This window comes from Rutidosis leptorrhynchoides, chromosome 2 (genome assembly GCF_046630445.1).
Source record: "Rutidosis leptorrhynchoides isolate AG116_Rl617_1_P2 chromosome 2, CSIRO_AGI_Rlap_v1, whole genome shotgun sequence".
NCBI classification, from domain to species: Eukaryota; Viridiplantae; Streptophyta; class Magnoliopsida; order Asterales; family Asteraceae; genus Rutidosis; species Rutidosis leptorrhynchoides.
The window spans coordinates 72,082,865-72,097,646 of NC_092334.1; the positions used below are offsets into that span (position 1 = coordinate 72,082,865).

Consider the following 14,782-nt stretch of genomic DNA (forward strand, 5'->3'; position numbering starts at 1 on the left):
CTATCTTAGGCTAAAATATAGGTTCGATGTTACTGATATCTCAAAAATACGACTCTAGGTCATATTTCCCTTACTTATAAGGAGTAGTAAGATTTAGGCCCCGCTAAATATAAATTTAAAACAGTACCCTCTCCCACGAGTGGCTGATCCTGGCGAGCCGCGGCCTGACGACACCGCGTAATTAAAAACCGTCCGTTTCAGCCATATCAGGCAGCACTTCGGTGTTTCGTAAGAATGTAATAATGTAAGTCCATTCATATGTTACACATGCCTTGAACAAAGAATATTCTAGCTTTCGAACGGCATGAATGGCGCTTCGCGTTGAACCTACGTGTAAGTGACACCGTAACGGGATGCCTTCGGGTTTCATACCCGTCGTGTCCATCCCGGCATGGTCTAGATACATGCAAGTCATGACAAACTTATCAAGTATAACCTTGAAATACCACGCTACCGTGACGACGACAGCGTGTCGAATATTATCAAAATGATACACATCAATGAAAGTAATTGCAATACGGCAGATATAATTACATATTTTCATTCGTAATATTGTTTGATTACATCCATCAACAATAAAAACAAAATTCTCAAAACAGTTACAGTTGTTAGCAACAAGGCCCCTAGAGAAGACAACCGAGATAGTTGCACTTAGACGATTGAACTCGTCATTAGCCTTTTGAGAAACTACATGCTCGCGATTGTTGTTTCTTTTGTTTTGATGGAGGTTTCAAACGCTATTTGTCGTAATTTCGTTATTTGAACTCGTTACAGATTCATCATCGACTGAGATGATATCTTTTGGGGTTATTTAGAATGAATTGTGAAAAAGTTCAACATGACGCGTGTTAGTCCATCATATTAAACTTGGGGGACTTGACGACGTCTATTGCGCAAGACGTTTGTTGAGATATAGGTTTCATACTCATTTCGTTATTTGGCTCGTTGAGAGCTCGTCATCAGTGATGACATTTTTTGGAGGTACTTAGCTCGTTTGTTCTTTGTGGTCGTCCGCAACGATGATATGATTGATGAAGTTCGACATGACATGTATGAGCCTGTCATATCGAACTTGGGGGACTTAATGACGTGTGTATCATAAATACTCACGGGCCATTTTAACTCGCTATGTTAATGGGTCACCCTTGATGGGCTTCCTTATTATTTAGTCTAGGACTATCCTTGGCCTACTATTTATTACTTGACTACTATTTATCATTAGACTCATTATTTCACTGCTTCTTACCGAGCCTACGAGTATGCAAAATAGTTTTATGTTCAGACTAACTAGTGAAATGACCCGTGGAACCACGAATTTGTTTAAACGAAACAGTTTAATGATATGTTTTAGGTATTAAGTAAACGTAAATGTTAAAGTCATTTAGTTTAATGACCCATGGAACCACATAGTCCGACTAAGAAACTCGTCAGCTGAATATTTCATCAAACACCTAAAATGATATTAAGCAATCCACATCCAATCATAAGAGATAATATTGGTTGTCATTTTATTTTAAAAGTGTAAATTAAAATATAAATTTAGAATTGGTTTCCTTCTGCCTAGCTTTTATGCTTTCTCGTACTCAATTCAAAATAATATATTAAAATAATTCAAAATTATTTAAATTTAATAATTAAAATAATTATTAATAAGATTTAGTAATAATAATTAATTAATAAGATTTAATTTTAATTCAAATTTATTTAGATTAATGACATCACCCACCATGCTTAAATTTTTTTATTTTATTTTTTGATTTTTTTTAACAAATGAATTAACCTAAGAATGACATCATTATTATAGGATTTTAATAAAAATTATAGATTACATGACAAATATTTTTACTTAAAATATTAAATTTATTTAGATTATTCCATATGATTCTTCTATCTACCCATCAATGTATTAATTCATATTTCTAATTTCTTTTTTACGTTGTAACCCAAAGCACACTTTCCAATAAGTTTAGGAGAAACTAGAAGACTAATTACCGGTGGAGCAGAGGATACAGTTAAGTAACGAACTTGAATGTAGACGATTCATATGGACGATATGGATTTCTTCGAGATGGTCTGCCTCTTGACTTATGTCGAGATATTGATTCCTCTACACAACAATTTGCTCGTTCCAAACCAATCTCTGAAAATTGGTAAAGATTTGTGATGTGCGAGCGGAAGGGTACGAAATAGTTATATTTTTACTATGAAATACGATACAATTTACACAAGTTTTATTTATTTATATAGATGGTATATACCTAAACCTTGCTACAACACTTATAGGCAGCGTACCTAATCGTAGAGTAGTGTAGTTTTTAGTAAGTCCGGTTCGTTCCACATGGAGCTAGCCGAATTTAACGCTATATTTTTTTACAACTATATTTATATAAATATATATAATTATATATAGGTAGTATTATTATTATTATTATTATAAAAAAGGGGAATGACCGGTTTGTCGATTTTATATTTTTAGGTGTAAAGATAAATGACAATAATTAAAGTGCGTAAAATAAATAACGATAAATAAAATGCGATATATAAAATTGCGAGTAATAAAATGACGGTAAATAAAAGTACGATGAAATATGAAATAAAAGTATTATGCTTATTTAAACTTCCGTAATCATGATGTTTGACGTTTTGATTTTAATTAATTGTTACTCGGGTTAATTGTCCTTTGTCCTGGTTTATTTGACACCTATCTGGTATTTGTCCTTAATAGTCCATCGGTCATAATTATAAAATGCTCGTCAAGTTAACCTTAATCTCGAAGTCAAATAATCCAACTAATTAGGGATTCGAACTGTAACAAGGTTTTAATACTTTGTTAATAATTACACCAGGTTATCGACTGCGCGTAATTCAAGCTTTTAATACTTTGTTAACAATTACACCAATTATCCTTGTATGTAATCCAACCCTGTTTTAATGAGATATGAATATTAATTTACCCACTTGATCAGAATGAATAATCAATTACCCAACCCGAATAATTAATTAAATGATTGTAAAAGATGTCGTATAAACGTCACTAAATAGAACATACATAATCATTTTAATAATTATTAGATTAACTAATTTGAAGATAGGTTCGACAGGTTCCAATGAGTTGTCGCTCAATTAGACAATACCCCCTATCTAATAATAGTCATAGTCCAATGTCCACAAGTGTCGGTCTTTTGTCCAAACCTTAATTATGGTACAAAATATAATAACCCAATCTTAATTTTTAGCCCAGCATCACGATTACTTCGATTTAAATAAGCATAATAATAACTTAGTTACGAGATATTAATTTAAAAAGGAAGAACATAGCTTACAGTGATTATTTATCGCGTAGCGTTACACGGACAGAGTTCCGACTTTAAAACCCGTAAAACATTCTTACAATAACCTTATTATTATTAACTTAAAATTAAATTTATAATTATAAAATATAAATATAAATATAAACTGAGATAGATAGATAGAAATGGGGTGTGGAGTTCTGCAGAATTCGTTGGCTTTTATAGGAGAAATTGTGTCAGGGCTGCTCCGCGATCGTAGAGTTTTAAGCCTTCACAGCTCCGCGATCGTGGAGATTCTGATTCCAGCTCACAAACTTTTGGCCATTTGCTTGTCGACATAATTTAATAAATATATATAATTTATATAATTATTTATATATTATATTATATTCTTGTGCATAGTTGACTTGTACTTTTAGCTCCGTTGACTCGCACGTTGATGCTCGGTTCATGTCTCGGTTCTAGATTTTTGAACGACCTTTCGTACGCTTAGATATCTTGTACTTTGCGTTTTGCAGCTTGTACTCTTGTCAATTTTAGACGTTTCTTATCAATAAATTGAACCACTTGGATTGTACTTTGTACTTTTTAGCTTTTTGGTCATTTGCGTCTTCAAATCGTCATTTTCTTCTTTTGTCTTCGCACTTATTTATTTAAACGAATATTACATAAAAATAGAACAATTGCAACTAAAAGCTTTACATATTGGAAGGATATTGCTATGAAATATATGTTTCTTTTTAGCATTATCAAATATCCCCACACTTGAACGTTGCTTGTCCTCAAGCAATACAGAACTTGAAAATAAATCACACTTCACTCGAATCACTTTTTTTTATTCTCACACTTTATACATTAGTGATTTTGATACGGCGGTATAAACAATGATAGTAACGATGTGGTTTACAGTCCCACATGACTATAAAAATTTAGATCCTTTAAGGAAATTGGATCTTTATGAAAATATTTGATCTTTTGAAAATTCATTCTAGCTTTTACCCTAGATAAGTTTTCCGGAATAACCCTTCACCGGTGTTTACAAAATGTTTTTATGGGTTTGGTGGGTTTCAGATTTGAAAATTTTAGCTCAAAACTTATGGTTTTGTGTCACCCACTTGCTAACCTTGTATTGGGAAAGCAACATGTCCAGTTTACTTGCTCCGTATATTACCTTTCGGTAAACTACCGTCCGGTTGTAAAGGAAAGTGTTGAACAAGCAACTGTTAAGGCAATGTCCCGTGACATGCTTTTGATTACGGTCTATAACGTGTCGGATGCAATTACTATCCTTTGTAGGAGCAATAGTAAAGATCACCCTATAATTTTTCGGTCTGGCACAAGGTCCTGTCTTCGACCATGCTATGCAACCACCGTTCTTATGGTTGACACCCGATTTGGTTCAGGTGACCTAATGAATTCCAGGTGAATTCCTAGGATTTTACGTTCAATGGTAATGAACGCATTGAAAATAGGTTTTCAGAAAACAAATCGGTTTTAATTTTGATCAAAATATTTTCTCGTTCAAGCTCGAGTTTAGATATCATTGAATTCCATGAGTTTGAAATTCTCAATCTTTAAAGTCAATCTCAAGGATTGAGTAATATCAGGCTTAAAAGCTGATTTTTAATCTTTAAGGAGATTATCCTTTCTGGGGGTCTGATTCATTAGTCTTATCAAGCTAATTTGCACGGCGCCCTCCCCATTTTACGAGACAGATCCTCTCATGGTTAGGATAAGTCTGACACTTGGTGACCCTGTTTGATGCTGAGGTCCGTGGATTTCCTGCTGATTTTAGAGATGACTTTTCTAGATTTTTCGTCAACCTACAGCTGGTCTGGACGACAACTTCCTGACCTAAATCAAGAAGCGCGTATCTTTTTCGGAAGACTTTACTTCCTTTTAATGATGGAATTGATTCATCGTGCAGATCCATCTTTCTTTCAAATATATTACAGTAAATCTGGTAAAACTGATTAAAATCGTCCAAAACAAAAGTACCTGTAATAATCTTGTACAAACATATGTGATATGTGTTTTAAATAACTTGGTAAATTCTTCCCACACTTAGCTTTTATTTATTTTTTTCTTTGCCTTTTTATTCTCCTCTATTCCATTTTAAATGAATTCTAACGTTTTGAATTGTTTTTCCATTTATGTTCTCTCCGAGGTAACAATAATTTCGGCATTAATACCTAGTTTTATTGTTCATAAATATGTATAAACATGATTTTGAATTCATTTAGTCAAAATTTTTTCAAATTTTCACAAAATTTGGCAATTATACTAAGTGTAAACCCGAGAAAATTTATAACCCTTCCTCACACTTGAGATCATGCAATGCCCTCATTTGCATGAAATCAGACTATAATTATAAATTCATGAGGGTGATTAGTGTAGAAAAGTGATTAAAAATACCGAGTTTGCAAACATATTATTTTATATCACATTTGATATTTTGCGTCTTGTCGTCAAAATTAGTAGCTTTTGCTTAACTTAATGTCAGTCTTTAAAAGTGCGCTGTTTTACCCTGTTTTGTACATAAGATAAACTACAAACATATAATATATATATATATATATATATATATATATATATATATATATATATATATATATATATATATATATATATATATATATATATAAACCTTTATTTATTAAAACAATTTGAATAATTTTTTTTTTTAATTTTGTTTCCTTTTACTTTAGGTAGTTTCGGTATGTTTACCTAGTCCGTCCCTCGACAAAATTTAAAATTTGTCGTTTTTAAAGCTATTGTTTTATAAGCAAAGATTTTTTGGTTTTTTTTAATTTTTTTGGTATACTTTAGATCAATAATATTAAAAATAATGATAACAAAAATTTTCGCCCCGCCTGCGGGTAAAGCAATTTCGGTTCCATGACCTGGTCTTTAACTTACGACGAATTTTAGAAATCGTTTTTTTAACTTAATGAAATAAAGCAAATTTTGTTTTTAAATTCACACAAAACTTAAATTTAAAAAGCGTATTAATTTCATACAAACCTACAAAAAAAAAATTCAGAATGGAGGGAGAAAACTAGTTCTTTAGTGTCTGCTAGTGGAAAAGACCAAACGAATTCCATTCTCGGAACTACATGAGAACAGAACAATTAACCCTAGACAGCGTTTTCTTTTTAGAACATTTGAATCTCCCCACACTTAGGTAACTGTCGTGTCGAAATTGTGGTTAACTTCATTGTCAATTTCTCTTGGACCATAATCTACTTGCATATCTGTGACTTTTACTTTAAACCATTGGTCGGATTCCTGTGTAATATCCACAAATTCAACTAGTTTCGCCTTTTCTTTAGGTGATAGATTGGATACTAACCGGTTACATAACTTAAAGTTCCCCATGGTTCTAGCATCGCGAATCCGTTTAATAAGTTTCTTCATTGAACTATTAACAACGGGGTCATTTAATTTCGTATCAACAACGGGGTTCTTTGTTAGCAGGTCATCATTAGGTGTTACTTCATTTTCCCCACACTTAGGCATTTTATTATTGTTAAGCACTACCGTTGGAGTTGGTAAAACAACAGATTGGTTGGTTAGTGGAGATTTAGACTTTCGACTCACAAAGGTGATCGATTTTTCATCATTACTAAGTGTCATTCTACCCTTTCTTACATCGAATAACACCCCGGTAGATGCTAAGAATGATCGAACTAAAATTAGAGGAATGTTTGGGTCCTCTTCTATGTCAATGACAATAAATTCGACTAAAAAGGTTAAATTACCCACTTGAACGGGTAGGTCGTCAGCAATTCCAACTGGGTGCCTAATGGTTTGATCAAAGAGTCGAACACTCATTTCCGTTGGACTTAACTCACCTACTCCTAATCTCTTATATAATGAAAGAGGCATAACACTCACACTCGCACCTAAATCTGCTAGTGCATCATACATGACACAATCACTAAGTAGACAAGGAACAATAAATTCACCCGGATCACCCAACCTGAGTGGAGGTTTTGGTGGAACTGTCTTCACCGGGTTTACTTTTACGGTTTTTGTTTCTTGCACTTTCTTATTCTTCTTCTTCTTTCCAGAGGTATCACAAACTTTATTATCTATCGCTTGCTCATACACAACTCCTTTTCTTGGAAACGGGATGGTTGGTCTCTATGGTGCCACCACTGGCTTTACATACTCGGGTGGTGGTGGTGTTGTAACTTCTTCATTGTTACTCACATAAAAAACCTTCCCATCTTTTGATGCTGGTTTTTCAGAATTTGTTAAAACCATATTAACATTCTCATTCCGAGGATTTACTTCAGTATTACTCGGTAGCTTTCCTTGTTCCCTCTCACTCATCATGCTAGCAAGAGTACCTACGCGTTTTTCTAGATTCAAAATGGAAGCTTGTTGAGTTCTTAATGACTGATCAAACCTCTCATTTGTTTGGGTTTGAGATGTAATAAATTGTGTTTGAGATTCCATTAGCTTTGCCATCATTTCTTCTAGATTTGGCTTTTTCTCTTCGGTTTGTTGTGGTGGTTTATACAAGCTAGGTCTTTGTTGATTGAAAGTGTTATTTTGAATTGGTTGGTTATTCTAACCTTGTTGGTTTTACGAGTTATTGTTGGATCCATTTGGATTGTAAAGAATGTTTTGATTTCGATTAAAGTTTGGCCTTGGCGGTTGATAATTATTTTGATAATTATTTTCCGGCCTTTGGTTCATGTAGGAAACATTCTCTCGTTGTTCCATCGTTTATTCAATGTGACATTCTTTCGTTAAGTGTGGTCCACCGCATTGCTCACAACTGATTCGTATTGCGTGAATATCTTTAGTCATCTTTTCCATTCGTCTTTCGAAAGCATCTATTTTTGCGGAAACGGAATCAAAGTCATGGCTAGAATCGGCTCTAGTCGCTTTAGATGAACGAAAAATATCTTTTTCTGGTGCCACTCATGTGAGAGGGAAGCTGTGTTATCAATGATTTTGTGAGCTTCGGTTGCGGTTTTCTTCATAATGGAACCACCAGCTGCTGTGTCGATGTCTTTTCGTATAGCAACGTTGACACCTTGGTAGAATATTTGTACTATTTGATAAGTGTCTAAACCATGTTGTGGACATCCTCTCAACAACTTTCCAAATCTTGTCCACGCCTCATATAGAGTTTCATTTGGCTTTTGTGTGAACGTAACTATTTCTCCTTGAAGTCTCACGGCTTTAGATGCCGGAAAGAATTGTTTAAGAAATTTTTCAACTAAAACATCCCATGTATCAATCGCCCCTTCAGGTAACGATTCTAACCACTCTTTGGCTTCTCCCTTTAAAGTCCAGGGAAATAACATGAGATATATCTGTTCATCCTCAACTTCTCGGATTTTGAATAGTGTACAAATCCTATTAAAGGTATGAAGATGTTCGTTTGGATCTTCTTTTGGCGTACCACTAAATTGGCATTGGTTAGTTACCATGTGTAGGATTTGTCCTTTGATTTCATAATCTGGTGCATTAACATCTGGCTTAATAATGGCGTGACCTTGGCCCGTGCGTGTAGCTCTCATTCGGTCTTCCATACTTAGAGGTTCTTGATTTTCCATGATTGGATTTGTTGAATCTGAATCACTAGAGGATTCTGATTTAATGATTTCTTCCTCGACAATCTCTGGATGAGTGATTTGTGGTTCAGGAGGAATGATTAGTGATTCAGGATCTCTGAATTGTCCTTGAATATCCTCCGGATTCTCAATTGTGAGGTTGGGTTCAAAAAATGGATTATCGGAAATTTGAATTGGATTACTTGGTCGACTTGATGACGATTCTAAAGAAAAATCAACGGCGACAATATTGGCTAGATGTCTTGATCGAGTTACAGGTGGTGAACGTATGAAAGGTGGTGAACGTTTTGCTCGGTGCATTCACAGAATATCCTATTAGTTATAAAAAGATAGAAAAATTATATAAGTTATCAAATTAATAGACTTTTCTGCTTTTGCCCACGTTTTGAATAGCCAAAAGATGTAGCAGGGAGCCAGAACCCTTTAAATCGGAAGCTCACAACTCAGCCACTAACAAATCCAACTATTACTACGAAGCAGAAAATTTGGAAGTCTATCAATTTAACCGCTTAAAATAATTTTTCGTTTTGAATTATTAGAGAAGAAATAGAGAAAATTCTAAGTCCTAAAAACTAGAGCGGCGAGAAATAAGAAAGAAAAAGAGTAGCGTCGAAAAACGTCGAAAAATAAAAAATTGAAAAATAAAATAAGAAAGTAGCGCGTCGAAACTTAAAATTCTAAAAATTAAATATTAAAAGTTGCGTCTAAAGGTATTAAAACTTAAAAGAAATTCTATATCCAAAACGGCAATATCTTAATTAGGCACTAAATTTTATTAAATACTAAAACGATAAGCGACGTCGTAAAATTCTAAAGCGCCTATATTTTAGTCTAAAGAAAAAGTACTTAAGGGATTTTACGGCAAATCGTAAAAATCTAAAAGTATAAAAATAACTACGGCAAAAACTATAACTTAAACTAATTACGAGCGAAAAATATAAATATTACGAATAAACGATTAAAAAGATACGAAATACATAAATAATACTTAAAGTTATGAAAATACAATTTTTATAAAAATATTATTTTTATTATTGTATAAAAGTATTTATAAAACTAATTAACACTTAAAACTTAAAATACAACTTTAATTAAACTATGACTAATTAATATTAAATATAAACCCTAATTAGATTAATTAATAAAAATAATAATTAAATTAAACCCTAAAACGTAATTAATGCAGTCTGAGATTCAGGCGTGTCAGGCAGCTCCGCGAGTGCGGAGGTCTGCTGCCCAAAAACTCTAAGAGTGCGGAGGATGCAGATTCAAACGAGCTGCAGGCCCAAATTACGCAGGTCCATTTTTTTTTTTTTTTTAATCTTTACAAAATTAATATAAGTAATATTTATTAAAGTAAACTTATGTTTTTAAGAACTAAAAAAAAATACTTTTATACTTTATATAAATTATATATATATATATATATATATATATATATATATATATATATATATATATATATATATATATATATATATATATATATATATATATATATATATATATTTTACTTGAACACTTAAATGGATATATATATTATTATTTTTTTCTTTTTAATGTTTTTAACACTTATTATAAATACAAAATATTTTTACGAAATACGAAATAATATATTTTTACAAAAATATAGTTTACAAAAATATAGCGTTTTGCTTCGGAGTCCCCGGCAGCGGCGTCAAAAACTTGATGTGCGAGCGGAGGGGTACGAAATAGTTATATTTTTACTACGAAATACGATACAATTTACACAAGTTTTATTTATTTATATAGATGGGATATACCTAAACCTTGCTACAACACTTATAGGTAGTGTACCTAATCGTAGAGTAGTGTAGTTTTTAGTAAGTCCGGTTCGTTCCACAGGGAGCAAGCCGAATTTAACGCTATATTTTTTTACAACTCTATTTATATAAATATATATAATTATATATAGGTAGTATTATTATTATTATTATAAAAAGGGAGTTTTACCGTTTAATGACCGGTTTGTCGATTTTATATTTTTAGGTGTAAAGATAAATGACAATAATTAAAGTGCGTAAAATAAATAACGATAAATAAAATGCGATATATAAAATTGCGAGTAATAAAATGACTGTAAATAAAAGTACGATGAAATATGAAATAAAAGTATTATGCTTATTTAAACTTCCGTAATCATGATGTTTGACGTTTTGATTTTAATTAATTGTTACCCGGGTTAATTGTCCTTTGTCCTAGTTTATTTGATACCTATCTGGTATTTGTCCTTAATAGTCCATCGTTCATAATTATAAAATGCTCGTCAAGTTAACCTTATTCTCGAAGTCAAATAATCCAACTAATTAGGGATTCGAACTGTAACAAGGTTTTAATACTTTGTTAATAATTACACCAGGTTATCGACTGCGCGTAATTCAAGGTTTTAATACTTTGTTAACAATTACACCAATTATCCTTGTATGTAATCCACCCCTGTTTTAATGAGATATGAATATTAATTTACCCACTTGATCAGAATGAATAATCAATTACCCAACCCGAATAATTAATTAAATGATCGTAAAAGATGTCGTATAAACATCACTAAATAGAACATACATAATCATTTTAATAATTATTAGATTAACTAATTTGAAGATAGGTTCGACAGGTTCCAATGAGTTGTCGCTCAATTAGACAATACCCCCTATCTAATAATAGTCATAGTCCAATGTCCACAAGTGTCGGTCTTTTGTCCAAACCTTAATTATGGTACAAAATATAATAACCCAATCTTAATTTTTAGCCCAACATCACGATTACTTCGATTTAAATAAGCATAATAATAACTTAGTTACGAGACATTAATTTAAAAAGGAAGAACATAGCTTACAGTGATTATTTATCGCGTAGCGTTACACGGACAGAGTTCCGACTTTAAAACCCGTAAAACATTCTTACAATAACCTTATTATTATTAACTTAAAATTAAATTTATAATTATAAAATATAAATATAAATATAAACTGAGATAGATAGATAGAAATGGGGTGTGGAGTTCGGCAGAATTCGTTGGCTTTTATAGGAGAAATTGTGTCAGGGCTGCTCCGAGATCGTGGAGTTTTAAGCCTTCACAGCTCCGCGATCGTGGAGATTCTGCTTCCAGCTCACAAACTTTTGGCCATTTGCTTGTCGACATAATTTAATAAATATATATAAAATATATAATTTATATAATTATTTATATATTATATTATATTCTTGTGCATAGTTGACTTGTACTTTTAGCTCCGTTGACTCGCACGTTGATGCTCGGTTCATGTCTCGGTTCTGGATTTTCGAACGTCCTTTCGTACGCTTAGATATCTTGTACTTTGCGTTTCGCGGCTTGTACTCTTGTCAATTTTAGACGTTTCTTATCAATAAATTGAACCACTTGGATTGTACTTTGTACTTTTTAGCTTTTTGGTCATTTGCGTCTTCAAATCGTCATTTTCTTCTTTTGTCTTCGCACTTATTTATTTAAACGAATATTACATAAAAATAGAACAATTGCAACTAAAAGCTTTACATATTGGAAGGATATTCCTATGAAATATATGTTTCTTTTTAGCATTATCAATTTGTGATTTTCGGGTTGATGACAAAGCACACTCTTCTATGTAAAATATTCATTTTCATTCGATCTTTTTTGTATCTTTGTCCTAAATGAAAAAATCATTTAGGTTCTTAGTGTGTTGCCCTCGTCTCTTTGTCCTTTGCCCCATGTTTCCCGAAGTGACATTTTATTTCACAAGCGATAGTCAAGAAGTAAAACTCAGAATTTAGAAAGAAAGACCGAGACATATGTGGAAAGCTAGACCTTAGGACAATTAGAGTTACTGTTACTTTTTACCTGTGCTCTCATTCAAAGCTTGAAAAGTCGGAAGGATGAGTGTTGTAACTTTGAATGAAAACACGTGTTAGTAAAATTTGAATCTTAAACTTTTTTTTTAATGGAAGGTAATTCTCAAACACCATTTTTTAATCCATACATACCAACTTACTATTATAATCTTACTTATTACTTATAATAATATAAGCTCAAATTTCTAAATTAAATTAAATTAAATTAAACATATAATTGTAGATTAATATTACAAAAATTATAATGGATTAAAAACTAATGTCTGAGAATCACTCATCCTTTTTAACTAGTCCGGACCGGTCCGCGCGATGAGGCGGGGGCTTTCGGCCGGCGTATTCATATTTAACGGATTTTTATTTACAGAAGGGTAAACGGGCTATCTGCTATGCGTCGTTGTTGGTGTCGTCATCTTTAATGTTTTTTAATATCTGTCCGGTTCGAACGTAGTTAGTTTCGTTTTGTTGAAAGCTGAAACTACAACAATTCACACCACTTTTAGTATATAAGGTTAATTAATAATTAATAATAATACTAAAGTTAACTATTAATCATTAATCCATGTTTCTTCACTCAATTTAACCCTTCAGATCGCAAAAGGATAAGGTCTATATTTACAAAACTAGCCCTAAACAAGAAAAAATCTAGCAAAATAAAAGGAAAAACATTAAAAATTAGTCAGGCATTTTGGTCCATTAACTTGTCACTCACAGAATAAATATTAAAATACTCCCGGCCAAATTATGCCGGATCGAACATCAACAACAAAATTAAACAAATATTTTTCGAGAAAATATCAATAAAAGATAAGGTTTACCCAACATGATTTCCATTTTCATTTTTAATCAAAAATAAAATCAAATTTCAAGATCGTTTCTCTCTCAAAAATCTCCAATTTTTGCAATCGAAAAAATGGTGATGCGACGCGGCCCAAAAGCCAAACCGGCAACCGGAACGGGAGAATTATTCCCGGTTCAGCAAAAGACCGAACCGCGTTACCGTGGTGTTAGAAGAAGACCGTGGGGCCGGTTCGCTGCGGAGATCCGTGACCCGATGAAAAAAGCGCGTGTATGGTTAGGTACGTTTGATTCAGCGGAAGATGCCGCACGTGCTTACGACGCTGCGGCACGTGCTCTTCGTGGATCTAAAGCAAGAACTAATTTTCCATTGATTTCACCTGATGATGATGAAACAGGATTTGAAAATAAAAAATTTCAACAACAATATAATAATCCTACGATGAGTAGTTTGAGTAGTACGGTTGAGTCAACAAGTGGGCCACGGGTTTCGGATCCGGTTAGGAAACGGGTGAATCCGAATCCGAAACCGGTGGTGGTTCATGATGACGATGATCGTCATAGTAATTGTGACTCTTCATCTTCTGTGGTTGATGATGATGGTTTAAATGATGGTGACGTGGATCTGACGTCATCTCGATTGAGGAAACCGTTGGGTTTTGATCTAAACTTACCTCCACCGTTGGATGATATGGGAAATTTTTCTAATCCTATTGATCATGATGATAATTTGTATGTTACTACACTTTGCTTATAAATTTCAAGATTTGGAATTTATTTGTGGTAAGTTTCTTATGAATCTTGATTTGTTTCGGATTGTGTTAATGATGATTGTAGATTAGTGTAATTTGAGGTGATTACTTATCAAGTTTATCTTGGTTATGGGTTTGAGTATGTGATAATTGAAGTTTTTAGTATCAATTAGATCGTCGAAATGTTATAGAGAATCATGATATATTTATGGTCTTCTTCCTTATTGTATATAATGTTTATCATGAATAAATAAAGAGGATTCACACGGTTACTATTGCCAATTTATATGATGTTTCTTGTGTGTTTTTGGTTAAGTGATCTTGGTTAGGATATACACTTTAACTTGGATTGTTCGAGATTGTTTGTCGGTCAAAATCATTCTTTCTCTTGATGATATGATCGAGCTTGATCTGATGTTGAAATAGTTACAACGTATGATCTACGGCGTGAAAACATCACAAGATAGTTTAGGAATTTGCT

General features: G+C 32.7%; 1 protein-coding gene across 1 annotated transcript; it reads left to right on the plus strand.

The window, feature by feature from the left end:
• The first annotated feature begins 13,452 nt into the window (after positions 1-13,452).
• LOC139891002 (ethylene-responsive transcription factor 3-like) lies at positions 13,453-14,573 on the plus strand. Its single transcript, XM_071873935.1, has one exon. The coding sequence runs from the start codon at positions 13,665-13,667 to the stop codon at positions 14,304-14,306; it is 642 nt and encodes a 213-aa protein (XP_071730036.1). The 5' UTR covers positions 13,453-13,664; the 3' UTR covers positions 14,307-14,573.
• The last annotated feature ends 209 nt before the right edge of the window (positions 14,574-14,782 follow it).